The sequence below is a fragment of the Balaenoptera ricei genome, chromosome 9 (assembly GCF_028023285.1).
Source record: "Balaenoptera ricei isolate mBalRic1 chromosome 9, mBalRic1.hap2, whole genome shotgun sequence".
Taxonomy (NCBI): Eukaryota; Metazoa; Chordata; class Mammalia; order Artiodactyla; family Balaenopteridae; genus Balaenoptera; species Balaenoptera ricei.
In genome coordinates this window covers 74516433-74539055 of record NC_082647.1, presented here as the reverse complement: position 1 = coordinate 74539055, position 22623 = coordinate 74516433, and the positions used below count along the sequence as shown (strand labels likewise).

The window sequence follows — 22623 nt, the reverse complement described above, 5'->3', positions numbered from 1 at the left end:
ATCTGAACCAAGAGCTTACTCCAGAGAAATGTTCAGGCCGACTTCCCATGCCAGTGTTGGTCTTGGGAATTTCACCCATTTGGGATATACAAAGAGGAATGATTTGCTATAATGATGAATGTTTTAAAGTCACTAATAACACATTTGTCAAAGTATTAATCTATCATAAATGCTTATATAGCCCCTTCATGCCCAAATAAGATTACAAGAAACATTCCACCGTTCAGAAATGATTTTCATGTTGGAATAATTCTTGAACCATAAATATGTAAAGCAGGAATTCAAAAACCTAAAATTTAACTTCTATAACTTTCTTAATTTAAATTGTCCATGGAAGAAGAAATCTTATCTACAGTTTATCCTTATATGGATTTACACTGAGTTTATACTGCTTTACTGAATTTATAGCAAAAACCTCCAGGCTGGGGGCTTCCCTGGTGGCGCAGTGGTTGAGAATCTGCTTGCCAATGCAGGGGACACGGGTTCGAGCCCTGGTCTGGGAAGATCCCACATGCCGCGGAGCAACTAGGCCCGTGAGCCACAACTACTGAGCCTGCGCGTCTGGAGCCTGTGCTCCGCAACAGGAGAGGCTGCGACAGTGAGAGGCCCGCGCACCGCGATGAAGAGTGGCCCCCACTTGCCGCAACTAGAGAAAGCCCTCACACAGAAACGAAGACCCAACACAGCCAAAAAAACCTAAATTAATTAATTAATTAATTAAAAAACAAAACAAAACAAAAAAAACCTCCAGGTTGGCTGGGGTTGAGGAAAGAGAATATTGAGCAGGAAGAGGTCTGGAGAGGGTTTTCACGTGCTAGGCTTCTTCTTTCCTAGTTTTATGGATTCTTCGTGGGTTCATGGGGCCGTTGTCACTGCACCCTCGCTACAGTGATCCTTCCAAGCATTTTCAAGCAATGGGGAAATCCCCTTGCCCATCATTGCTGCTGAGATAGAATTAGAATTTTGAAAGGACCTTTTGGCTGGGAACAACGTAAAAAAGCATAGAAATGAACAATCCTAATTTTAATACAATTGATCCAAATAGAAATACCCAGCATAGTTACTGGTTCAGGTCTATTTGTCTCCCCTTAACCCTGCTCCCATATCCAGTTTGTATACCTTTGGTGACTTATTCTAAGAGGAAGTATACTGGGCAGTTCAGAGACTAGACTCTGAAGCCAGATCACTGGGACTACATCCAAACTCCATCATTTATTTGCTAGTTCTGTGACCCTGTGCATGTTCTTTGTGCTTCTGCTTCCTTACTGACAATTGGAGATAACAAGACTATCTACATCTTATGGGGTTGTTGTGAGAATTAAATACATTAATAATATAAAGTGTTTAGTATAGTGCTCATTAAGTGTTTAAGTTATTGTTATTCCTCTCATAGAACTGAAAGTTAATGGGACACTTTCTGTTGGAAAGTAAGTTCTCACATTTCTATGGATGTAGATTAGCATAGCAGGTCAAACCACAACTTCTGAAGTCCCCACTCAGTAAGTTTCTTTTTTTTGATTGGAAGATAGAGTATCTTTCCTCACAGGGGTGGCCATTACAATTATTCCCATACTCATACTATTTTTCCCCTAACATCCATATAACAGTACAAAGATCCTTTGCTTTTCTCCATAAATCCCTTTCTCAACAGAAGGGAGAGAGAAAATATACAACTTATATTTATTTGGTACTTTGGGTTTTATAGAATGTTTTCGTATACATGATACCATTTGATCACCTAGGAGTAAGGCACACACATCACTTTTTAATAAATAAGGAGACTCTTTATCTCAGAGAAATAAGCAATTTGCCCAGAATCACATAGCTATGAAACTGTAGGACTGGAACTTGAACCTCCTTGTTTACTGTTTTCCCTTACACCGTGCTCCTTCTAGTGGAGAGCTGACCAGAACTGTCTCTCCCTGCATGTTGGGGTTTGTTACCACTTGTTTCCCATTTTAGAATCTTCAGAGGACCCTAGATAGCAAATCCCCCTTGATTTGTCTCCTTTAGATCCCTTCAATGGTTGATCCCTCTATCTGGTCTCCTTATCTTTTCCTCCTATCCTCTGGATAATCTCTGGGGAGGAGCCTGGCAGAAGCTGGGTGGCTGCCATGGCAATGAACACTGAAAGAAGACTTTCCTGTTCTCCTTGTTTTGGCTAACTCAGGTTGTTTCCCTAATTATGTTAACACAGTTCCATGGCTGCCTGGCCTACCAGAGCAAAGATGATGGTGGAGACCTAGCTTGCTTTCTATCCCTTTTTATTCCAAGCTGTTAACCTACTATTAATATTCACTGAAAACCCACCTATTGTTCTTTTGGCCAATAACCACATTAAGTATTCAAAGTTCAATATGATTTTCTGTCAAGAACTGCATCTGGATTTTTGGAGGACTAGGCCACAACACATAAGCTGATTGGCTCTCTGCTTATCAGGCAGCTTTCAAAGCTGTGGCTTTTATAATTACTGTACTGAAGGCTGTCATGCCTTGATTCTTTCTTACCCATCTGCTCTACTTAGCTTCCTGCTAATATGCGTAGCAAAGAAGGAAGAAACAGAAAGAGGAAAGTTCTGACGTGGGAGTATGGAGAATAACAGAAACCTCTGCTGGGCACTAATGGTTCCTGGACTATATTGCAAAAGGCAGGTTAGGTAGAAACTAACCTAAAGGCACCAAAATTCAGACGGGAGAAAATAAACGTATGTTGTATTTCTCAAAGTCTGTACATTTATACTGAAGTAAATCCAAAGTGTTGCCAGGGCTAACAGAAGCAGAAGGGGAGATTTTTACTACACGTATGTGTGTGAGAACATAAGTGAGAGATTTTCTGAATGCTTATGCATTGGCTGCAAGGCAGCAGAGGGAAAATATTATCACCTTTTAAAAAATGCTCATTTCAGAGAAACTTCTACAATAATAGAGATGGATGGAGACAGTTTCTACCATGAGAAATGTATGTTGCCTATTTTTTTAGAAGAAGAAACTAAGGTTGATAGTAGCCTTGCTGATAAAGTAACATTATGAGCACACCAAGGGATTCTGCTGTTAAAACTCCCTTTGTGCATCTCCTTCTATAAGGCACACTGTCACTTCTGAAAGAGAGACAGCTTATCCATCCTGGTAGCTATAAATCATGAAAATACATTCACATTTTATAGAGCGAATAAAGCATCTTTATTTTATACAATAAACTAAAATATGACTTCCCCAATTTTAAAATAATTCTAGAAAAGTTTCTGGTAATGGCCAAAAGAAAACCCTGAGGTTTCAAGTAGCTATGGAGAGCAGCCTGGAATTCAGTCCCTATGCTCATATTTCTTAAAGAGTGATCTTCAGATTCTGTGCCTCAGAACAGTCTGGGATGTTTGGTAAAACGTAATTTCCTGGCCCTACACCAGATCTACAGGTCTCTGGGTTAGATCTGTAGGGTGAGCTCCAGGTATCTGCATTTTTAACCAGCTCCTCGATTGATGAGTTGGGAAACCATTTATTTAGAGAATGGCACAAAGTTCTTTTTATGTAAGGAGGGTTCTAGTAGGAGAGAGTTTTCTTTGTAAAATCTTCCATTCAATTAGCTGATTAGATAGAAAGCTGTCTGTATCCTTAGATTCTGGAAGGCACAGAGTCCTTTAGGCCAGGTGTAGTTTAGTGTGTCTAAAGGGACACTTGTGACATGTTTATGGTAGTTGGGGACCACTTTGGGTCTCTAAGAAAACTGAAGATTTTGCTATTGAAGACAAATCTCATCTGTTCACATTTTGCACAGCCCCATACCCATATTTCCCAGAGCCTCTCTTCTTTGTCCATACGATAAAAGTATGGGTATCCTTACTTTGTTTGTAGTCTGGTTGAATGAAACTCAAATCAAAAATGATACTCATGGTCCAAGCTCAGATAGCTCCTTGTTTCTTCCTTCCCTCAGGGCACTAGGAAATACCAGTGTGATTACTGTTCATTAATTGTTGCTCTCATGTTAATAGTACTACATGTGTTCTGACAGCTAAAATTCTTACATCTCCAGAAATGACCCTTTTCAATGAATTTAATGAAAAAAAAATTCAGGAAGTATGGTAGTCCAGTAGGAGGAGGAATTTTTGTATGGGGGCCTTTTGATTCTTCTGTATTTTTTTAGGGTCATGAACTAATACTAAGCAAGTTACTTGTTCCATTTATGGTAAGAATCAGCCCAGCTCTGGATATTTAAACGTTTGGAAAACTACACAAGAATTTTAAAAAAACAATAATTTTATAGAAAGATTCTATGAAAGTTTGTCACAGAATTAGTAATAATAATAATAATTAATAATAATAAATGTCAACTAAGCAAAGCCCCTAGCATCTTGAGTCATGAACTTGAATCTGTGCTCTGCCACTTGCTGATTAACTGACTTTGGGCAAGTTAGGTAACTTCCTTGAGTGTTAATTTTCCCCATCTGTAAAATGGGAATCATAGTATTTCACAGGGTAGTGGAGAAGATTAAGCAGAAAATGTATTACAAATCCTTAATACTAAGTAAAGACTCAGTCAAGTTTGTTGTTATACTGATTATCATATGAAACAGAATGGTTGGCAGCCTTGAGAGGCCCCATTCAAGAAATGTCCTGCCTGATGTCATTTGCAGGCATGATAGTGATTGCATGATTTTGAAGTTGTATCATTCTTTAACTAAGAAAATTCTTTGCTTAGTTTTAATCTAAACAAATCTCAGTATGGAGAAGTAGACTCCCAGCTACAAACATTCTACTTTTCTATAAATGGCTGTCTTTGACTTACACCCAGTCCTTATGCCAAAGCACTTGGATGTAGAAGGGAAGAAAAAGAGAAGAATCTGTAAAAAACAGGAGTGATGTGGAAAAGTTGAATCTGGGAATACATTTCCAGGAATGACTGGACTGCTTAATTATGCACCACTCCAAATCTCTCCCTTTATGTTTGGTTTAGTCATTTATTCAGTGAATTTTTATTGTGTGCCTATGATGTTCCAAGCTCTTGTTTTTGGCTCTAGGGAAACATCAGTGACCAAAACAGGCTAAGCTCTGCTCTCACTGAACTTACAGTCTATGTACTCAATAAATCTGGAAACAAAAAAGATAATTTCACATAGTGGTAAGTGCTATACACAAACTAAACCATGGTAATGGGATAGAGAGTGATGAGGAGAAGGGCTAAGAGGACAACTTTGAGCCATCAGCAAAAGTCCCTCTGAGGAGTGGACTTAGGAGCAGAGGCTTGGATGGTGAGAAAGAGGCAGCCCAGTAAAGAACTGAATGATTATTCCAGACAGAGGAAAAAGCAAGTGCAAAAACACTAAGAAGAGAGTTCCAGGGACAGAAATGCAAGTAGGGGGCTGATGTGCAGATCACAAAAAAAGACAATGGTAGATGAGGTTGGAAAGGAAGGCAGAGGCCCAAATGTGTAGAGCTTTCAGGTCAGAGTAAGGAATTTGGTTTTATTCAAATTTCAATGGGAATTCATTACAGTATTTTAGTAAATTGATGGAATTGGATTTGTGTTTTAGAAGATCAACCTAGCTACTGTGTGGAGAATGGATTACAGGGAAGCAAGAGAGTGAGCACAGGGACATCAGTGAGCAGGTAGTTAAAGTGGTCCAGTCAAGACAGGCAAAGAGGTAAAAAGGAAGGTAACACGGGTAGAGATGGTAAGAAGTATTTTGGAGTTACAGCTGTTAAGACTTGGTGCTGTATGTGGTGGGTGAAGGTAAGAGAAGCAATAAGGTTGACTCTTAGATTTTTGGGCCGAGCAACTGCATAGATAGTGGTGCTGTTTATTAAGATGGAGAAGTCTTGGAAAAGAGACACTTTGGGAAGGAAAAACTTCAAATTCTGTTTTGGACACATTAAGATATGATTAGACACCTAAGTGGAGATGTCCAGTAGGTAGTTGGATAAGCATGTGGTATTTAGGAATGGGGTCAGAGTTGGAAATACACAGAAGGGAGTCATCAGGATACAGGTAATATTTAAAAAACCATCAGATTGGATGAAATTACCAGTTAGAGTGTGTGGATGAAAAGCACTGAGAGCCCTAAAGCCCCCCAACACGTGGAGGCCCAGCAGAAAATCAGGAAATAGAGGAGGAGGGGGGCCAATAACAAAGGAGAAAAAGCCTAGAGAAGAAAATGTTTCAGGAAGGAGAGTATAAAATGCTGCTGAGAGGTCAAGTTAAATGAGATGGGAAAACCAGACACCAGGGGCTTCCCTGATGGTGCAGTGGTTGAGAATCTGCCTGCCAATGCAGGAGACACGGGTTCGAGCCCTGGTCTGGGAAGATCCCACATGCCGCGGAGCGACTAGGCCTGTGAGCCACAATTGCTGAGCCTGCGCGTCTGGAGCCTGTGCTCTGCAGCAAGAGAGGCCGCGACAGTGACAAGCCCGCGCATCGCGATGAAGAGTGGCCCCCACTTGCCGCAACTAGAGAAAGCCCTCGCACAGAAACGAAGACCCAACACAGCCAAAAATAAATAAATAAATAAATAAATAAAATTTTAAAAAATACCAAAAACCGGACACTGGATGGGTCTATGCGTGGGCAAGATGGAGGTCAGTGGTGACCTTGATAATGAGTCTTTCCAGTGGAATGGTGGGAATCAAGGCTCGATTGGAATGAGTTTAGGAGAGGTTGGAGATGAAAAGGTGTAGATAACAAGAATAGGCAATTCTAGAATTTGTTTGGCTGCAAAGGAGAACAGAGATATTGAAAGTAGGCAGAAGGGGACTTAAGATCATGGGAGAGATTTCTTTCTTTTTTTTTATGACAGATGATTATAAAGCAAAGAGATAGTAGTGACAGAAACTGATGTGAAGAGATGATTGCAGGAACCTATTACAGACAAGGACCTTAGTTCTTCCATGGAGATGGCAGGCATGGTGGATCAGTGGTACCCTAGTGAGTTTGGTGATGGGAAAATGAGGTGGTTCTCTCTTGATTGCTTTGTTACACTATCTTCAAGTAAATCCATTAGAAAGTAACTGGGATTATAATTGCTTTTATAAATGAAAATTCTTCTGTGAGAATTGATAAAATCATCAGACATCCTACATTAGTATGAATATATTTAATTGGCTTGCTCTCAACTAATACCAAGGAACAGTTATATGAAGGAATGGGACACTGGGGATTTAAAGATGGCTGCAGAAAGTTTAGAGCAATGTAAGGAAGACATGTTCTGAGTTTCAAACAATTGGCTTGCAAGCAAACTTTTGGAATACAATCAACTTTTAAGCTTGTGATTGCGTGCATTTCATAAGAACCAAGGAAACAACTTGCTAATTTAGTGCAGGCTGGTGAGCTGAATGAAGTAATTTAGGTGATTCTACATTTGGTTTCTTGTTAATTTATCTCTGTAAACTAGTCTGTGTAATCAGAATGAAGACCAAGGGTAAATGTCATAACTGTGATTTATATGTTCACAAAGACAATACTGCACACTGTTTTAGAGGGTAGGAAAACATGGTAGAACAGGGAGCCTAAAATTCCTGTTGACATTTTAAATACAGATATTCCATTTTATAAGAAAATCTGCTTCATGAAACCTCTAAGTGGCCTCATAGATTCAAAAATATTAGGTTGGTGAACTGTGGATGCTTTCCTTCTGAGTGCCTAGCAAAGAAACTTCCTGGGAACTCAGTTAATGTTTGATAGATAAACAAACAAACAAACAAATAAACACATGAAGAGGAACTGAAAATTATTCCAAGTTATTCTGAAATTATTTGGCTTCAAATGACTTTTGGTCATTTCTTCAAATTGAATATATCCTCAAAGTACAAATATGTGCCACCAATAAGGATATTCAAAAGAATATGTCTGAGTCTTGAGAGGTAAATCCCAAAGAGGAATTCCCGACATTTTTTGCCAAATGGCAGTATCCTTGAAACAGGTGTAATCTCCCAAGTCATTATTTTGAAGAGGCTGATCCTTGCTTTGATGTGTATGTTTTGGTGGGCTTCTTAAAAAAAAATAACGTTACTTTCTGGAGTCAAATATTGTATGGATTTCTCTAGCTCTAAACGTTTAGCAGTGACATTTATGATATAGATTAGTAATAATCTGACATTTTAGGGAGACTTAAGAAGCTCAGAATTAATACCCAAAATAAATTTTTCTTATTTCAGAAGTTGAATTTAGGTGTTTCTATGAAGTAAAGAAATTCATAACTATGTGAACAGAGTTCCAAATAGAAGCACCAACAAATGCTTTGGGAAGAGGCAGCCTCATTGGGATGCCATGATCAATTCTCAACGTGACTTTTCTGAAGAGAAGTACTCATTTACATGTGTTTCTCCTGGAGTATTTGCTTAGCAAGGAACTTACCTCACTGATTTACAGTCACACTTGATAAAGCCATCTCCACCTTGGGAGATAATGGATAACAAGAAGGCATATTTTACCCCCACATTCCCACGTCTAGTAAACTGAAGTAGGAAGCAATTCATCTGGGAGTTTAACTCAGAGTACCTGTGTTATATCAGTATTTTACCAGCTTGACTGCACTTATATCAATAGATATTAAATAACAAAAAATTTTTTAATTTCCCCAACATGTCTTTTGCACATATATGATTTAAATGATAATACACTCTAAACTAGACATCTTTCTGGTTAATTTAAGTACATAACCCATTTACAGGGTTTATATATTTGTACAGCTTACATGAACATGCCCTCTGGGGTCATTTGTCCTGCTTGAATTAAATAAGTTCCAAATCGAAAACACGCTGCATAGGCAAAATATACAAAGGCATGGCTGAATGCATAACAGATTCCAATGATCTGTGCTTTCTTCAAGGTATTTTTGAAATGCACAAAATTTACTAGATAATGGGGCATGAGGTATAGTAAGGTCCTTTAAATAAATGTAGAGTAATGAATACAGAAGGTAAGACATATTATCATTTAGGGGGTATACACTTTTTCTAATTATTAAAGAGAAAATGACTTTTTAACTACTGAGAATTATTATAGAGAAAACAATAAATATAATGATTTTCTCTATAGCTATATGCTCTATAGTTCAATGTAACAAAGCTGCCTCTATGTATTTTCAAATGAATGGACAAGGTCTGTGAAAGGATAGCTACTGAAAGAGTTAAAGAGATTTGGTTTAAAAATATTTTCTATCCTAATGTTGCACTAATAGAATAAAGAGTGGGAATTAAATGGCGGTACCAACCACAAGCATGAGTGTAAAAGAGTATAAAGCTATCTCTCTGATAAAGTAATACAAAGAGTATCACTAAGTAAATGTGGTAAGGAGGACTAAAAAAATTAAAAGAATTTTAATTTTAATTTTAATTTTTTTTAATTTAAATTTAAATTTTGTTTAAAATTAAAAGAATTGATCACATTTGTTGTGCATATATTTGTTTTAAAATGTGAACTCTTTTAGAGATTCAATATAAAGGGCTAAGCAATATTATTTCCTTTCTTAAATATGTTATTTCCTCAATCTTGTTTCATGGAAAAAAGAAAAATATGCACACTTTGCTATAGTTCATGGCAATGTGGGAGGACCTAAAACGTATGTTCTAAATGTGCTTGCTCTCAACTCCTCTTTCTAGTTTCCTCTTGGTGGAGTCATATAAGGAATTAAGATATACCATTACTAGGAAAGATTCCAGAGCAAATGAGTTGGCAGGCAAACCACTGGAGTCACCCAGGAGTACTGCCTTTATAGGAACAAACTATAGTTAATACAGTCAGTGTGAATCTACAATCACCTGTGCTGAGTCTGAAGCATCTCCTCATACATTTGCTCGAAGGCTTTTTCTCTTGTGAATGACACTGTAGTGCGTATATTCGCCACAGCTTTGGTTGCTATCTTATAAAACAAGATAATAAAATAGAGAAATAAAATTAGTAGTGGTTAAACCTCTGGTTGTGAGTTACAGTCACAACGGGGACATATTAAGTACATTAAGTCAATAAGTTTTTCTGATGAGTTTTCTTAGCTTCTTTTTTTTCCTTCCCCAAAATAAGACAGGAAAATAATATATTAGGATAATAAGCTCAAGGAAAATTCCTTTTGAAAAGATTTAGTCCACTGGTCTAAATTTAGCCCTCTTTAAGTCTTCATTGAGTTTCTATTTAAACTAGTTCCATAAGCAGAGGGATCAAACATTAGTGAGCATTATGTCCATATGTAATTATGCAAAGGAGCTGTCCTATGAATTATGAGCTGATTCAAGAAGAAGACAGCAGAGAGAATCAAATAAATAATTATTTTATTCTAGCACAGAAATGCAAATAGCAACCAAAGTTCTCAGGAACACTGCTGTAAAGTAACATGGAGTGTGGCTTTTGAATTCTGTATAAGATATTGTACAGTCGTTTTTCATTTTGATGTCTGTAAACTTAAAAAGATATTTAGTTCAAATGTAATGATTCTTCATAGTTATATAGTTTTCAAAAAGAAGGGGGATCAAAAATGGAGGAGACTTTTGGCTCAGAATAACTTCTTGGACATGAGAACACATGTTGAATTGAAAGAGAAACTTCCTGCTTTCACATTCTCTTTTCAGGCTGGCAGAGTGGACTGTGGGACAGATGAAGACCTAGGTGGACACCCAAGGTTATTTGAAGGAGAACTTGGGTTACGGGGGAGAACTGGATATGTAGACCATGGTCAGGACACCTGGATTCTGCTCTAAATTCTCATAATTTCAAAATGAACTCAAAGAAATTCTCCACCTGTAACATTTTGTAGTGCATGAGGAAAATGGATGAGAATGCTGAAATCTTGAGGAAAACAAAAAGAAATGAACGAAAAAGTCTTGTGATCATTTTTCACAATAGAGAAAGGACTGAAAACAGAACCTTAGAAAATAGTCCTCTTTTAAAAACTAATATGGTCATTTTATTTATTTATTTTTTACTAATATGGTCATTTAAAATCTGAAAAATAAAACATTTGATGATTTTTCCAAATCTACACATGCAACCAAAGAAGGACCAATATGTTTTTTTTTGTTTTTTTTGTTTTTTTTAAACATCTTTATTGAAGTATAATTGCTTCACAGTGGTGTGTTAGACCAATATGTTTTATTGGTCCATATTCTAAGTTTTGGTGTTTGGTAAAGTGACTGATTGAAAAGCTAGTGGGAAAGTGCCTATTTGATTGCAGTTATTGATTGTATAGTCTGAGGTTACTTTAATAATACAAAATGGAAAAAAAATCAAATGGCACATATACAACTAAAGCTCATGACATAAAAATTAAGATGAATAAAATATAATTAATTAGGGCCAGATTAACTTGGAAATTATGATAATTTGTTCACACGGAGGGCTGAACAACTTTTCTGTGTTTCTGAAGCAAATATATGCTAAGTAGTTCAGTCTGTACTGCTCAAGCAGACATTCCAAGGGTCCTTATCTAGTGCAGGAAAGGTGGAAAAGTCCAAGGGTCATGAAAACCAGATTTCTATGAGTCCTGTGCTTGGTTGGATCCCTATTCATGGATATTCATGCTATTTATAATATGATACAGTCACTGTGATACAGACCATAATGATATTAAAATCATTTTTATATTCAGGCCTTTCACCAATGTGATATAGATCTTTGAAACTATATCATGAGAGGAGCTGGGGCTGGGTGACCAAGAGAAGACTTGGCATTTACATGATGCATCTTCATAACGTCACAAGAAACAGGTTTTGGACCTCTATCAAGATGAAAGCCAAGAAGAGAAGGATAGAAGGCCACCAAAAAAAAAAAAAAAAGAACTCCCTACCATCTAAGGGGTAGGCAGCAGCCTGGGAAAGTAATGCACTGCCTGCCACTAGAGAAAAGCGTGGATAAAAGATGGATAGACACTCAGCAGGGATGTTGTACAACAGATTTCTACTTTGGGTGAGTGGCTGGATCAAATGACATCTCTTCAACTTTTAGATATTATGGTACTACATTACTAATGTTTCCCTAAATCGCTACTACAATGATTATTTTTATTATTATTTTATTTAATAAATGATTTTATTAATAAATGATTTTATTTATTTATTTAATAAATGATTTTATTTTTACGAATCTGATTGATCATGAGAAACTTATATATGTCAAAAACATTTCCAAGTAAATACATTGTTCATTTTGATCATTTTAAAAATGGTCCTTGTCTCTAAAGCTTTGTTTTAGGCACTACCAATATCAGTACCTTGCCTTGAATTTAGTAACTATTATATTTCCTCTTCATTTTGAAAAATAAAATACCCAGAATTGTTCAAGACATTCAATTATTCAATAATCAGAGAATGTGGAATCACAATGTTAACAAATTCCCCCACGATTTGGTAACAGTAATAATGGCTGATATTACTGAGTGCTTACTGTTTTCCAGATACTATTGCATATACTACTAAGACTAAGTGTTTTCTGTAATAGTCATAAAGATCTGTAAGGGGATACTATTTTATTTCCACTTTACAGAGAAAGAAACTGAAGTCCAGAAATGTTGATGTAACTTGCTCAGATCACACATTTGTTAGTGGTAGAATCTGGATTCTAATTCAGCCAATTTGACTCCAGAGCCTATGCTCTGAATTATGCACCCTATTGCTATGACATTATCTACACCCTATCTTAAACTGATCTGTATGAATTTCAATACATATACATCACTTTACAGATTCCTAAGAAAGGAAGTTATGTATTGTAAGGTTAGGAGCTCTTATTGATTTTCTCTTAAAATGTTATGATGGGAACAACAGTCTTTATTTTACCTTTCCAGCATGCTTAAGTTCTTGCTTATCCTTGTTGGCAAATCCAGTCATTGCTGCCATTTCAATCATTCCTGTCAGAGCAAGTACCGGAGCAATACTCAGAATCAAGAGTGTCATCTCCCATCCATATATGAAAGAAATGATAACTGAAAGTCCCATGTTAGTTGCATTTTGTGTTAAGACACCAACCCTTGATCCTGTTGCCTATAATCAGACATATTTTGGAAAAAAGTCAGTTAATTTTAAATTTACAAGAATTGCTATTATAGTTTCTTGCAAAATAAGATAAGCTTTCTTTTTTAGGATTTATACATAGATTTTAATTTTGAATTTATACTTAGAGATTAAATAATAGTTATAGTTTTAAAATGTCCACTACTAAGGAGTCATTATGTTTTATTTGTCTATATTATGTCTGATATTGTCCTTTGACATGTTCCTGTTATTTTTGAATATGTTCTTACTTTCTGACACAAAAAGATTTTCCAGGCCCTACACCTGAAATCTGTCATTTCTCCAAGGAGTCCCAGTTCCTGTTAGTGGAGAACGTTATTTAGAAGTTACTATATGAAGAAAAAAAATTTTTTAATTACAAAAAAATCAATATATGGTGCTAGTTGTGCTCATTATCAGTGGAATGTTAGTAGACAGAACTGGGGAGTGTGTGTGTGTGTGTGTGTGTGTGTGTGTGTGTGCGTGTAGATGCATGCACTTATTGAAATCTATATTTATTTCTCTATTTACATTTCTTGAAATCCATGAGTTCATACCAATACCTCCAGTTCCAATCCAAAAACACAAGGTTATTTCCAGCTTTCTCCCTTCTAATACTTGTTATCCCCTTCTTCAACAGTGAGAAACCTGGCTCCCATTTTCTTTAACAGAGTTCCGTGATCAATCTCTCTGCTATCATGCAGATCGTGACCAATCTGCTATCATGACCCCTGTGTCTCCCCTGCATGCATACCCTCCTCACTCTTCTCTGGCTTGGCTTTCCTACCTGAGGCTGCTGCCTCACATGGATGCCCAACTTACCATATGTGGGCTCCAAAACCAACCCTGCCCCTTCCCCTTACACTGAAAAAGGGCCGGTACTTTTTAGCCACTACACTGTAGTAGTGCTGAATGGAATGATTGAGGATATTCATTGAAGTATATACTTTGGATATGATATCTTGCATTCCCTCTTCTGCACTTTATAACTTGGTTTCACTCAGCAAAGGTCTAAAGAGGCAATATCAAGATAGAAAAGGAGTTGGAAACATCATGGTATGAGGTAACTTAAAGGAAATTTGGAAAAAAATCTTAAATTAAGTAGAAATATATTCATAACTGTTTTACGAGAACTGCATGTCTTATGAATTAACTTTCAGTGGGACACATGTTAAGTAATAAACTGAAATGTTAAATTCCTTTATGCTGTGATGAAAAAATGAAACACCTATTTACCTAGAAACACAGCTATAATCAACCAAGATATCAATTCACATTTTCAAACATATGTTTTGCTCTGATCATGAAAACATGGCCATTGGAAAAGGTCTAAATAATGTTAAAAATTACATCCTTCCAGACATAAATACATACATTCAGATTAGGATTATTGTGTGTATTCAGCTTTGTATCCTGCTTTTATCCCTTTACATTATACAGCAAGCTTTTTCCTGGGTCACTAAATAATCTTCAAAAAATATCTAGTAGATTGCTTCCAATTTTTCACTATTAAAAGCAAAGATGTAATGAACATCTTTGTGCAAAATATTTGTGCTCATCTTTTATTTCCTAATGTTAAATTCCTAGCCTGGAGTTAAAGGGTATATACTCTTACATTCTTCATAGATATTGTCAAATTGCTTCTCTAAAAGATGATATCAATATTCACTGAAGTATCCCCCAAATTAGTATCATCACTAAAATAACAATAAAAAGCCCTCTTTCTCCACAGGGCTCTGACTTATTCCTAAAAAACTTTTGTGGTTTTAGTTTCAAGACTGCATCTGATAATGATCCACTATTTTCCCATTTTTTCACTGAACTATCAAAGAAAACTCCAAAAAAGTAAAAACAAATAACAATAGCAAACACCAAACAAACCACTAAATACTGAAAACTCAGACAGGTAACCCATTTTACATGCTTTAGGGCGTTATACACTAACTCTAAGCTATGAGGCTGAAATAAAAATGTCATTTGGTACTAATGCTTGCTTACACTCTGCCTCTTGAGAGTTTAAGGATGATGCAGAGATAAATGATGCTGTATATTATGGACTGAATGGTCCTACACCCCCCACCCAAATTCATATGTTGAGGTCCTGACTCCCAGTTCCTCAGAATGTGACTGTATTTGGAGATAAGGTCTTTAAAGAGGTAATTAGATTAAAATGAGGTTTTGAGGGTGAGCCCTACTCCAATATGACTGGTGTCCTTATAAGAAAAGGAAATTTGGTTGCAGACATGCTTGCATAGAGAAAGACCATATGAGTACACAACAAGAAGAAAACTATAAGTCAAGGTGAGAGGACTCAGAATGAAACCAACCATGCCAACACCTTGATCTTGGACTTCTAAGCTCTAGAACCATGAGGAAATAAATTCCTGTTGTTTAAGCCACTCAGTCTGTGGTACTTCGTTATGGCAGCCCTTGCAAACCAATATACTGTACTTGCTCCTCTCCTCCCACCCTCACCATGAGTTTCAAAGTTATATAGATCAGATAGCTGGATGAAGAGGCTGTGGAACTTAAGTACTTGTACTGTTGAAGGTCCCACCCCACATCAGATTAACTATGGAATGCTCCTACAGCCACATAAACATATATAGTTTTTGCTATAAAATAGTTAGAAGTATTTTAAAAAATTACAATCAAGTTTTGTTAAGAATAAGATAGTCACTGTTCTTTTAATGTAAAATTTAGCTAAATATTACTAAGAAATTACTTGCCATCAATTACTTGATAGCTATGTTTTTAGGCCTTTATACATTCATTAATTTCCACTTTGTACTTTCTTATTTTGAGGTCAATGACTTTTTCTTTTTCAGATCTCAGTTTTTGGCACGATATCTATATTAACAAAAGTGTAAAACATATCCAGTGAACAGTTATTCGTTTCTGTTTGGGTATTTCCTATTAGGTGGCCATAATATAGTTCCTTTTTTCATCACCTTCCTCTGTTTTTATCCTATTTACTTTAAGATTACAGCTCTTTACAGGAAATCAAAAGAAAATGAAGCAAAAAGGTGAAAAACAGGAAAAGTAAAGACAGAAAGCATGCTGGAGATTGTAGTTTTTGTGTATAAAATTATGCGGTGTGTTGGAAAAAGAGGTAGAGGTACTTACCAGAGGCACACTAGATGAATATTTGAGAGTCACTTAAAATTAGTCTAAGGAGTATGCACACCAACCTCATGTCTAAAAACATCCAAGTGTAAACTTGCCAAATTTTTGATGGAACGGTCTTGTATTTGAGATTTTTGTTTGGGACATAAGAACTTTCTATAAAGTGACTTGCACTTGCATAACCTTGCTTATTCAGTAATCTTGAGTTATCCACTCTTGTACTAATCTGCTTCTTTTTTTTTTTTTTAAATTTTATTTATTTATTTATTTATGGCTGTGTTGGGTCTTCGTTTCTGTGCGAGGGCTTTCTCTAGTTGTGGCAAGTGGGGGCCACTCTTCATCACGGTGCACGGGCCTCTCACTAACGCGGCCTCTCTTGTTGCGGAGCACAGGCTCCAGATGCGCAGTAATTGTGGACACGGGCCCAGCTGCTCCGCGGCATGTGGGATCTTCCCAGACCAGGGCTCGAACCCGTGTCCCCTGCATTGGCAGGCGGATTCCCAATCACTGCGCCACCAGGGAAGCCCTAATCTGCTTCTTGAAAGTAAGATCATATACCTTTCTAAATGGCATTTTAGTTTAAGCTACCAGAAACTTACTGAAATATTCAGTCAACGCAGCCATGGACAGGCCACAAACCCTGCTTTTTGGTGATGGTAGTAGGATAAGAAGGATCTGAATATATCTTTCCTGTTCCAGGAAGAATTAACAGAAAACAACGGACATTTGGCCTTGAACAATACTACAAGAACTAAAAGAAAATTAAAAATTGCCTTAAAGACCTAGAGGAATAGTGTAGCTCTGGAAAGAATTTAGAACTGGAATCAGGGGAAATTTAATTAAACTTCTTTAGATTCTTTATCAACATGCATGAAGATAGAATTTTTCGTTGGAAATCAAGAGCAGAAAGTCATAATTAAATAGTTCTGCAGATAACAATTATTTATGGAGTATCTACTATATCCAAATGCTATGCTAAATGTGGGTAATACAACTTTGATAAGAAAGTTCCAGCAGAATGGCTGCCATAAGAAAATAAATGGAAAGATACTCAGTAAGCAATTGCAGACATAAAATTCTATATGGCAGGATTTCTGCTTCTGGCTAACATGAAGAGAGGGAATGGATTTGTCCTCCCATCTGAAACAAATAAAAAATAGACAAAATATATGAACCAATAGTTTTCAAGATATTAGACCTAAGGCAACCAAGGGTAGAAATGGGAAACAAATGAGGTGAGCCCTATGTTTGCCATAGTTTACCCCTTAAAAGAGCTTCCAGGTTTCAGAATAGGAAGGGTAAACTGAGATAGAGCCCAACAGACTCCGTAAGTGGAGTAGACAAAGCTGAGTCTGGAGAGGCCAAGGAAACTAGAGTTTGCAGCACAGAACACTGAAGAAGAGAGAGGTATACAAAAAGAGAAATCTGGATATCTGCAGAGGGTCCTCCTTGAGTATTCAACTGAACAATGCTTGGTCATACCAGCCTGACTGAAAAACCTCATGATTCACTGGTCATTGGGTAGAGTATATTGAAGGGTCTTGCCTCAGTAGTTGGCTCCAGTCCTGCTTAATAAATCTTAAAATCAAGACCCCCCCCCCAAAGATCAAACTGTTCCCAAGTAATTTAACTGCATCCCAGAACAAAACAAGAATATTTCTAGAAATACAAAAATATTCAGCACCCCAAAATGTTAAATTCACAATGTGTGGCATCTACTCAAAAATTACCAGGTATGCCAAAAAGCAGCAAAAAAGAACCCATAATGAGCATAAAAATCAATCAGTTGAAACTGACCCAGAACTGACACAAATGTTAGATTTAGCAGACAATGACATTAAAAGTTATTATCATTGTATAACATACATTCAAAAAGTTAAGAGATAAGGAAAATAAATGAACACGATCCACATCAAAATTCTACAAATTCAAATGTCAGTATCCATAAATAAAGTTTTATTGTAACATAGCCATGCCTCTTTGTTTACCTATTGTCTATGGCTGTCTTACGACTATAACGATGGAGTTGAGGGGTTGCTAGAGAAACCGTATGTGCCGCTCTCCTCACTTTGTACTGCTGCTCAGTGTGATGAGATTGTATATAATTTGGCAGCATGTTGAGTGCCCTGTGTGTTGCTGTACTGTAATATTTCATCCTAGTTTTAAAAATTACCACTGTATGCCCATCATCTAAAGACAAGAAAGGAAGAGAAAAGTGGACTTTGGATGTCCTGCTTTTAAGGAAGGCACAATGGACTGTGGATCACTTTGTGTTCTAATTAGATGTCACAGTGCTGTCTTTATTATGCCATGAGACTATATAGTCTTAAAAATATACAAAACAGGTCGAGCAGACTAAGCATGCATCACAAAATTCCTAATTCACAGGAAAGTAACATTTATAAAAATTAGAAATGGGAAACAAATGGAATGGAAATAACACAAAATGGAATAACACATCTTAGCAGAATTTCTTCATAAAACTAAAAAGTGAAAACAAGGCTGAAGCTAAAGTAAGTTTCTGAGTGGCTCATTTATTAGCTAAGCAAAGAAAGTCACTCACAGATAGTGAGTTAATTAAATCATGCTTGATTGCAGCAGTGGAAGAAATGTGTTCAGAAAGCATAAACTAATATCAGATGATTAGCGTTTTGATGAGAACAACTGCTCAAAAAGTTGAGAAAAACGACAGCAATATCAATTGTCAGTTGAAAACCAAGGTAGGTCGTTTTGAGTAGTTTTCCCTGGCTCTTGATGGGTCGACATATGTTACTGATACCGCTCAACTTTTGGTTTTTTTGAGGAGTCGATACTGAGTTTGAAGTGACTTTAAAATTAGCTGCTATGAATAGTCTGTGTGGAACAACTGAAGGTGAGAATATTTTCAAAGAAGTTGAGAGATAAACTAGATGAGTATAACCTAAAGTGTAATCTGCTGAGATGTATTACAACTGATGGTGGCAAAAATATTTGTAGAGCAGAAAAAAAAAAAAAGGCTTAGTTGGACAAATGTACAAAGTTTGTGAAAATGTAAGGTGTTTAAGGCCTATTGTTCTTCATTGTATTATTCATTAGCAAGTATTTTGTGGAAAATAAATGAATTTATCACACATTATTGGACCAGTGGCGAAGTTCATTTGCTCCTACAGACCTTACTATCTTTGTTTCTTTTTTTGTCAAAAGTGGAAGCTGAATTTCTTGACTTGTCTTTCCAGACAACAGTTTGAGGGCTTAGCAGTGGTAGTTTCAGTGCAAAGTTTTGAGTTCAGGGCTGAGATTGAAATTTTTTTTTTATAGGAAGGACCACCTTTACCACTATGGTTTTGGATATTAGCTTTTGCTGTAGACTTGATAATGTCTCAATGAATTCAACCTAAAATTGTAATGCAAAACAGCAATTATATGCCAACCGTATACTGTGGTAAAGTGATTTCAATGACTACTCACATTGTTTGAATTATAAGTAATGTTAAGCTGTTTTATACACTTTCCATGTCAAAAAGTTAAACCAAAAAGTGAGGTCACCATTGTCCACGTAATGATACCCTAGCTCTACCTAATCAATTCACTGGGCTCTAGGAATTAATAAAGGAATTTTTTATTCCTTGGGACAATGTAACTGTAGTTCTGATGAGAATTCTTGGAACTAACACTGTGTCTGTCGGTATATCAAGTATACACTGTGGCATCAATTACACACTTTCATGTGGACAAAAGTGAGGTAAGACTTCTGGTTGATGAAAAGGGTTTGCTAAAATATACAGAAATAATACTTTGTAATTTTGTGAAATTCAGTCTCCCAAAGAATTTAAAATGGCTTTATACCTTTAATAAAACTACATACTACACAGAAAATAGTCTGTTGACAGATGTACTGGCACTAAGCCATTACCTTGGGCTGAAATAATACCAGTTAAATTGGTTGTATTCAATCAACTATTTCAGGAATCATTTTGTCCTATAACCTTATTTCACTAACATGTTCTTCTCATGACTCTCAAAGTATCAGAACATCTAAAAATAGCCAGGAGCTTATATTTTTGGTGATTAGTAAGGGTTTCAAAACAATATTTACTGTTATTAAAGGGCTAGTTTATAAACATTCACCCTAATACATCTGATAAAATAACATGTAACTGAAATTACATGATGAAGAAACTGAGATGGAAATATCTTAAGTTGATATGACAGGCTATATGACCCCAAATTATTGTTTCCTGATTCATCTCTAGTGTGGTGTGTCTTTGTGAGAAAAGAAATAGTGGACAAATAGGATTAGTAAATAATCTTCCTTCGATAGAAAGAGAATCCATTCAAGTTAGATATGAATCTACCTATATATGGCAAAGCAAGGGTTTATGTGAATTATATGCCAGTAGACACAGTCTTACTCTTGGAATACTTCTTTGGTTGCTATGCTTTCCAAATTCTGCAACTTTAACTGTGCCATCAGTATTCCAGCCATCTAGTGTTTAGCTACTACTTCTTATTTAATGAAAATGATTTGACTTGCCCAGAAGTTATCATGAGACCAACATTTACTAACTGAAACAGGAAATTTTCAAATGATTCAAATAGTATTAGTCAAAGGCTTATAAGGAATCACACTGACAAATATTCTCATTAATTTTTCTTGATGAGAGACAACATTATGTATTAGAAACAACTAATGGGTATTAGGAGAGTAATGTTGGTCTTTAGTATTAATTTGTTCTTTTCATTGAAGTAAATACTAAAAGAGATGTCTCACATATAAAGTATAGCTTATAGTAAGAATACCTATTTCACTGGATTCTTAAAAGATCTGAATGATGATAGGTAGTAAGAGAAAAACATGCACACAGCAAAGGAAAAAAAAACCCAAGTTTTGTAGAATGGGGATTCAAAGGGAATTATAGGGATTGATACTTCTGCCAAAAGTAGTGAACCATTGAATTTCTAAACACAGATGTTGTCATTTATCTGATTCTATTGTGCTATGGAAGATGAATGCTATGCTCATTAGTTAACTATTAAGTGAAATTTTATCCATCATTTTCTTCCCACTTATACAAGTAAAATCCAGCTCCTCAGCCTTACTTTAAAATTTAAATACTATCTAGTGAAATTTAGAGTCTTGTTTTCAAAATTATCAAAAAGAATTTCAGGAAGAGATGAAGATGATGCCCCCTTTCCTCTTGAGCTCTCTCTACATCATAAAATTAGTTTTCCAAACCAATACAGAAGCATGTGAATATTCATAATTGTAACCAACTTGTTTTATTCTCTAGTAATATAAATCTATCCTTGTATGTATATATTGAACAAAGAAGTCTTGCAAAAGTTACAAAAATTAGAATAGTGGCCATGTCCTGTGGAAATAGCTTCCAAAAGAAAATACAATTTTGAAGAGCCGCTTTAGTTGACAATTTGTTGCTCTGGTAGCAATACTGTAATCAACATTTCAGTATTTCTAAACAACAAAGAAAATACTTTTAAGATATTTCTGTCATTCGGAGGTGCATCATTGACTTTCCTTTTCTATCACGTGAATGATAAGGAAAAAGGAAAGTCTGTAATTCTGCTAGAATTCTTATTTTAACAGATCAAAAACTTTATCTCACTTAAATTAAAAGTGGGAAATCTTGTTTTGCATTCCTTTTCTCAATTATAGTTGAAATCCTGCTTGTAATATAAAGGTTAATTTTATTAAAATAATTGGAAGAAAACTAATAAATTACTCTTCATCTCTTCCACACTACTCTACTCCCCATAAATATTTAAGCGTCACTTTGATGTACATTATGCTGGTCATTCTGTCATTGATTTTGAATATGGTTCATAAACATGAATTTTATTTATACATATTGTGACCAGTCATGATCACACATATCTCTTTAACTTGATCTGTATAACAACTAGCACAGAACCATTTCCAGATACATATGAATTTAACATGTTACATATTATGCTAAATAAGGTTTTATTTTCTGGGGGGAAGGAAAAACTAAACTTCATTCTTTTATTAAAACTTCTAAGTTACGTGTGTGTGTTTTCATGTTGTTACTTTTTCTTATCTTACTATTTAATTCTGAGCTCTTTTCTCTAACTCATTCTTGGTATCTTCTTTCGTCCTCTGGTTTTCCTATTACATGTCCTAAATCTCCTTTATTTTTGGTTAAAAATGTCCAGAACTGAAAGGTTTCTTTATATCTTTCACTGAGAGCTCCCTGTTAGCCCTGAGACTTACCTGGTCTCCTTAATGATGTGGGTCATCTCAGCATAGCTCACATATATGCATAGACACATGTGTGTACACGCATGCATGCATACCATATACATATACCATTTAAAAATAAAAGCAGGGACTTCCCTGGTGGCACAGTGGTTAAGAATCTGCTGGCCAATTCAGGGGACATGGGTTCGAACCCTGATCCCGGAAGATCCCACATGCTGTGGAGCAACTAAGGCCCTGAGCCACGACTACTGAGCCTGCGCTCTGGAGCCCGCGCCCCACAGCTACTGAAGCCCGCGAGCCTAAAGCCCATGCTCCTCA

General features: G+C 36.2%; 1 protein-coding gene across 1 annotated transcript in view; it reads right to left on the bottom strand.

Annotated features, from left to right (window-relative positions):
* Positions 1-22623, bottom strand: part of ABCB5 (ATP binding cassette subfamily B member 5) — a 107514-nt gene that overhangs the window by 15226 nt on the left and 69665 nt on the right. The window contains 3 exon segments of the mRNA XM_059932530.1: positions 8681-8821; positions 9747-9847; positions 12750-12953. Coding sequence (XP_059788513.1) covers positions 8681-8821; positions 9747-9847; positions 12750-12953 — 446 coding nt within the window.